Source organism: Drosophila subobscura, chromosome J, assembly GCF_008121235.1.
Source record: "Drosophila subobscura isolate 14011-0131.10 chromosome J, UCBerk_Dsub_1.0, whole genome shotgun sequence".
Classification (NCBI taxonomy): domain Eukaryota; kingdom Metazoa; phylum Arthropoda; class Insecta; order Diptera; family Drosophilidae; genus Drosophila; species Drosophila subobscura.
Window position 1 is genome coordinate 13,510,440 of NC_048532.1, and position 6,677 is coordinate 13,517,116.

The following is a 6,677-nucleotide window of genomic DNA, read 5'->3' on the forward strand; positions in this document are numbered from 1 at the left end:
AAATATGCCTGTACTTATAAGAAATCTTGTGATACCACAAAAGTTTTCCACATAAATCCAAGTCCGCACACGCGTGCTGTTTATGTTTGGGAAAAAATTCCCCCACAAGCCACTTTCATGCGCAAGAAAGTAAACAATATATTGGAATTGGGGATTGGGCATTGGCGTCACAAGAAGACGCCAACGAAAACAAAAAATCAAAATAAAAACTACTCGTGTTTACGCACAACAACACTTTCAAACTCAACAAATAAACAACCAACCGAAACGAAGGGGAAGGGCAAAGAAATTGTGGCATATATTTGGTCTGTGGTCTATCTAATCATGTAATGTTTATGCTACTGTGAGTGAAGGCTTGACAGGGGCACAGGCACACTCACACATAAATTATAAGCAATGCTTCGCGTGTCAACCCCAAGAAATGTTTGGCCTTTTCTGCAGCTAAACAAATGGCAGAGCGAGCGGCCAGCATCAAAGTCGGGGGACAGCATTTCTTTTTGTGGGTTATTGCGCATAAACTCAAGTTGCTCAGTTCAGGAGCAGCACTGTACTCCAATCCCGTCCGCTCTCCATGAGCATAGAGCTTGAAGCTTGAAGCTTGAACTGCGCTGCGCAGTTTTCGAGTTGAGTTGTGAAAATGAGACGCCAACATCCCAGCAACAGTGACGACAATAACCATAAAGCAAGTGACAAACGCCAACGCATCGACAGTAGCTACTTTTTTGTGCCACTTTATGTATTCATTCGCTGGGTCGGACATGTGTCTCCTATGCTTGCTTGTGTTCCGATGAATGTGATATCTTGTAGCTGTCTATGCATCTAGAATTCGTGGCAATGCATACCAGATGAGATACAACACAGAATGATGCACCAAACACATGGGAATATGTTAGTTCTTTAGTTCTGTTAGTGGCTTTTGGTGTGAGGTTTACTGGGAATAGGAATTCTCTTAGCACTGCCCAAGCAGTGTCCAACTGTTGAGATGACGCAAACGTCAACCCACACAGGCAAGGCAGAGACACAGAGTAGAAGGATGAGGCGAGTGCTGATTGGGCAAGACTTAAGCAAGTTCATTGTGTGCTTGCAAAGCTTATCAAACGATCGATGATAAATATGGCCTGGCCTGGCCTTGCCTGTGTCACCACCTCTGGGCACTGAGAACTGACTCGAGAATTTCTATATGTAGAAATTTCAAGTTCGCTGTACCTTTTGGCTGCACTTTGCCTGCCGCTGTGTTAATGGCATTTAGATGAGCTTTTTATTATATATTTTATATACAATTTAGACTTGTACAAGTGGATGTTTTATAACGCGTCATTTCAATTAGTACGTGAAACGCAATACTGTGTGTGACTTTTTTGTTGTCTTTGAAGAGGGACGACGCATTTATTTTATCACTTTGTTTATCAATATTAGTCGCAGTCGCAAGTCCCAGTTCCATCTGTTCTATATTTGTGTATTCAAATAGGGTCAGTCATAGCCCTAGCTGCTGCTGGCTAATCAATCAAACTGATAGTCCCACCAGTCAATCGGTTTACGCGCCCTTCTATTACTTCGATGACATCAGGGCTGTTGCTGCTGCCCCTAACCCTCTCCCTCTCTCTCTCCCTCTGTGCCAATTAATTCTACTCATTATTTCATCATCAGTTTAATTAGAAATGCCAGAGTCGGTCTTCCACTCATTTAAATTGATTGAAAAGCTAAATAATATGCAAAAAACACGAGCGCTAGTTTTATTTATAGTAAATCCTACAAGAGGTTCAGCCACTCAATGAAAATGTCAACAAATTGCTGAGATTTTTAAATAAATAAATTATTAAAGGAGCGCATTAAATAATTATGTATCTCTTTTGCAAATAAATGCAAAATTCCCCTTGAAAATTCTCTTGAAAATTAAATGAAATATTTCTGCATGAGAATTCCTCCTCCAATGACCCACTGAAAATGCTTTAAGGATTGGATTGGATTGCTGGTTAATGTCATCATTTAAACGTGTCAAATTCGCTTAAGCGTTGGCAATTATAATTCAAATTGCTGTGCAAAATGTAAAACGGCAAAGGACACCCGCTGGACATACCCCACAGAGCAGAGATAAATAGAGAGAGAGAGAGAGAGAGAGGAGAGCGCGCAGATAAAAATAGTTGGAACGGCGCGCAGTGGGATTGCGGGGCAGTAAGTTTAACTGTAACAGTTACTGGTTACCGATTTTTGCCCCTATTTTCAGGGAGAGAGCTGCAGCTCTCACTCTCCCTCTTTCTCTCTCTCTCTCCTTGCTTTTGAATTTTGTTTACAAACAAAATTGTTTGACCTGCGCAGTGGCTGATGGTAGAATTTTCCCTGCTGACTGGCTGCCTGATTACTTAGCAACCTTCAGGGGGACCCTGGCGGACCTCCCTCCCTCCCTATAAATATCGAATGTTTTGGACGTCGCTCTCTCTCTCTCTCTCTCCACTCTCTCCTCTCTCTCTTTTACTGCAATTATGTGCCTGCCTTGGTGTGCGTGTGTAACGGCAACTTCCGCATTTCTTTTGGGGGATAAAATGTAGGCTTGTAGGGCCCCCTGGTAAAAGTTTCTGCAGCTTCCCGCTCTATGATTTTTGCGGGGCGCTGCGTGTGGTGTGCCGTTCTGGATCCTATTTTTAAGCACTGCCAGCAGAGAGTCCCCCCCTTTGCCTTTGGTTAAGCTGCAAATCGATGAACGGTTCGTTCCTTCGTTCTCGCCTGCAAAATCAGCGCCAGTGGAAAATGAACACGTCAGCAACCCCCAAGACTCAAACCCAGAACCCAATTGAGAGGGAGAGCGTATGGCCAGGGGGCACTGGCGGGGGGGTACTGCGCAGTCTGTGTTTGCAGTTACTGGGCCTACCTGGGGTACGAGGCAACCACCAACCAAGCAGCAACCCACCACTGGAATCCCAATCCCTCTTGCAGCTGCGTTTTGCTTTTTTCAGCCCGAATTATGACATAATTTTTGACATTTGATGCGCAGTCAACAAACAGCAACAAAAGCAACAGCCAAAAAGTTGCATAACTTAATGCCCCGCGCGTATGAGTGTGTGCCTTGAACTTGACTTTTGTGTGTCCTCTTGGTATCCTGCCCAAATGGCAAACAGGTTTGAGCCACAACACACTTTCTTCGTGTCTCTGGCAGTGCCATAAATCAGGCGCGACAAGAAAGGACCTGTCTGGCAGAGAGACCGTAACTGGAACCCAACACCAAAACCAAAACACGATCGATCAAGTGTTCTTTGTTTGGGTTTCCTTTTATCGTGCACACAAACAGTAGACAGGCATAATTACAGTTGGCTGAAAGTCGCTTGACTAACTTTCTAATTATAGTCGGAACGGGACGGGGGCAGAGCATTATCTCTCTCCCTCAATGCGTGCCATTTTGGGATTAGCGCGTCGCCAGCTGTGTGCTGGCAGCTACCTGATGTGCAGTCCCGAGAGACCCTGAAACCCTAGCGAGAGGGAACCCTAGAGGGCTGCCTATAAAAACTGCCGCGTCAGTAGTTGCCAGCACTAATTAAAGCCACTAATGCCGCCTAACGATGACTTAATTGTTTTCATTTCCATGCCACTGCAGCAAAAGCCTGAAAAGCATCTTAAAGCTGGATCTGGATCCGCTCCTTATAAGTCCGAGACCAGTTCAAAAATAGCACACAAAGGAAATTGACATGGCTCCTAGTCGGATTTGTTGTCTACCCTTTTTGGCCAATTAAAGTGGCCAGATTCGTTGGTCGTGATCTTGCAGAGTGCAAAGCGAAATGTATCTGGCAGATACACAGATACAAACGGCAGTCAGTCCGAGCAGGCAGGCAGCAGGCAGGCAGGCAGCATCAGCTGTTTTGCTCTTGGAGTTTCGTTTTGTTGTTTCGTTTGCGTTTCCTTTTGTTTTTCAATTTTTCTTTCGTTACCACAGACAAGCAACTGGCCAGACTTGATTTATCATTCCGTACTACTTCTGCAGCACCACTGCCCAACCCTCCACTCCTCTGTGTTCCCCCCAAACTCCATTTGGACAATGGACAATGGCAACTGCAAGGCAAAGACCTGTTCTCTCTCTCTCTCTGTGCACATTTTGCCTGGATGATTCACTTGGGTTTTGGGCCTTCTTTTTTGTGTTGTGGCCTCTGTAAGTGGATGCCCGACCTGGCACACAGCCAACCCCACAACTAATTTTGGCCATTGAAAGTGCACCACTCTGCCCGCACACACTCTCGTGTTTAGTTGAGGAAATAAATGCTGCAAGGCTAATTAAGATGTTAATCGGCGAAACACTCATTGCACTTGTCATCAGCGACTGCCAAAGCATGAACAGGAGCGAGCAACACACAGAAAACAATCAAAGCTGAAGCTAAACGATCGCCACAACGGGTTGGAGGAGGCTGATAACGATCGCCAAAACAAATGCTAAAAACGTGATGCAAGTCAAATTTATGGCTCCTTAGATGGTTGGAAACTTGAATCTTGCATTTGGGGAGTGCTGCAAAGAACTTTGGGCCACAGTCTGAGGAGTGTACACACACAGGCAGACAACACTCGCAGACACAAAAGTGTGAACTCTTTGGATGCAATCAGATTCTGTGTTGTTTTTTTGTTGCTTTTGTTTGTGCATTTTGTGTATGCATCGCTTGGCTGCACTTTGTACGCGTATCTACCCCATGTATGTAAATGCAGCTAAAAGCAAACTTTACATAAACGTAGTAAATATGTAGATTATGTGTACATACACACAAATACATGCATAAATAACTACACAAGATTTACTGCTTCAAGTTACTTCCCCCGCCTCTAGCTTTTTGGGGGTTAAAAATGTTGCACTTACTTGCTGCTTGGAGGAGTTTTATTGATCGATCGATTGTTGCAGGGCGAGAGAGGGAGTCCTTCTTCGTCAGTGCCACACACCCGGAAATTCTTAGCAAATTAATTTTGCAGCGCAAAATACGTTCCACAATTTTAAATGTTTTTTTGTTGTTGTATATTTTCTGATTGTTTCCGTTTTGTTGTGGGGTTGAGAGAGAGAGAGAGACAACTGACTGAGTGGCAGCAACTCCGTGTCGTACGACTTTTGGCGAGCGAATGATGGTTGATGGCTGGTGGATGGGCCCAAAAACTGGCTGCCTGCTTGCCACTGCACTGGTATTGGTCGCCTTACCAGCTGAGCTACGACACAGAAAACGATTTCAACTGCTGCGCATGTGCAGTGTGTGCAGGAGAGGAGGTCCAACACGATGCTCTACCTTGAGGTAGCAAAGAAAGGTTGAGGCGTCAGATTGTTGGTCGGAAAAGTTGGGGAATAATGAAAGTAAAACAACTTAAAAATCGTTCTAAATTATTATATTTATTTATGTATATTTCTAACCACAGCAACAAAGAGCATTCCTTATTCGTTTGGATCCCAAACCAGCCAACATTTTTTTCTTTGGTATTTTTGCTCTCTGGCTCTCTTGGGCTCTCTGTCCAGCAGCTGACTTTTGTTTGTATACAAAAATCATATTGTGAGAGCAGAGCGCACAGCGATTTCAAGTGTCAGAGAGCAGGCCAGACCACAAAGAGAGCGAAAAAGTAATTAAGAAGGGGAAACTTGAAGAAACTTGAGGGTTGCATGTGCCACAAACTTGTGTACATATTGAAATTACTTCAGTCACTATTCATTTAAATATATCTGTTGCAAAATATTTAAGAATATTATCTGCAAGATGTTATTTATTCCGTATTAACTGCCATAATTCATGTTCTACCAGCTAAATTTAAATATTCAAAAATCGATAGCTTTTTTTAGCAACCATAAAGAACACCCCATTCGATACTGCCTGCGCATGCAACCTTAAATTAAAATACCAAAACCAAGCCCCAGCAGTGTGACCAAATTAATACCGCAACCCAAACGATATATCGATATAACACGACCTGTGGAACGGCGCACGTGTTTACTTTTTTTCGGCAACGCAATTTCTTTTCGCATACATTTTCCCGTGCTGTAGATTGAATTTGCAGCCAAAATGGGCAGACAAAATCGCTCCCGCAAGCGTCGCGATGAAATGAACAAAATAAAGAAGGCGCGCTACGACGCCAAGGAGCTGATTCGTCTGAAGAAGACGCTGGGCCTGCTGGATGCCGAAGGCAATGAGATCATGAAAGACATTGCCGATGTGGTGGACGTAAAGACAGCCAAAGAGATCAAGCGGGTAAGCCGAACAGTGGGTGTGCTAAGCAGTGGATGTGCTAACACCAAGCAACATTTTCTGTGCAGGATGCCAAGACCAGGGAGCAGCAGGAGCTGATCTACGAGCATCAGGAGAGCCTGGAGAAGGGCCAGAAGGTGAAGGTGACCAACGACAAGACTGGCGTGGAGCATGTGTTCAACAGCAAGACACTCAAGGACCAGTATGGCAATTATCCGGCCTGGTTCAAGAAGAAGAAGACTGCCAAGCGTCTACGCAAGAAGCAACATTCTCAGACAAAGAACTTCAAGCAGGCCTGGACCACGGTCAATGTGCCGCTCTAAGGAGAATGCCACTAGGGGGTAGGGAACGGTACCCATAGTTAGAGTAAGTTCAGGTCTCGGAGTGTGGATGGAATTTGTAGCACTACAAAGCAGCCAACCAGCCAGCCAGTGGACTTGTTTATGTTATAGATAAGAGTTTATATTGCATATTAAAGCCTTAAAACTA

General features: G+C 44.4%; 1 protein-coding gene across 1 annotated transcript; it reads left to right on the forward strand.

The window, feature by feature from the left end:
• Nucleotides 1-5,905: 5,905 nt before the first annotated feature.
• On the forward strand, nucleotides 5,906-6,677 carry LOC117894968 (protein LLP homolog). Its single transcript, XM_034802302.1, has 2 exons — nucleotides 5,906-6,191; nucleotides 6,257-6,677. The coding sequence occupies exons 1-2, from the start codon at nucleotides 6,006-6,008 to the stop codon at nucleotides 6,509-6,511; spliced, it is 441 nt and encodes a 146-aa protein (XP_034658193.1). The 5' UTR covers nucleotides 5,906-6,005; the 3' UTR covers nucleotides 6,512-6,677.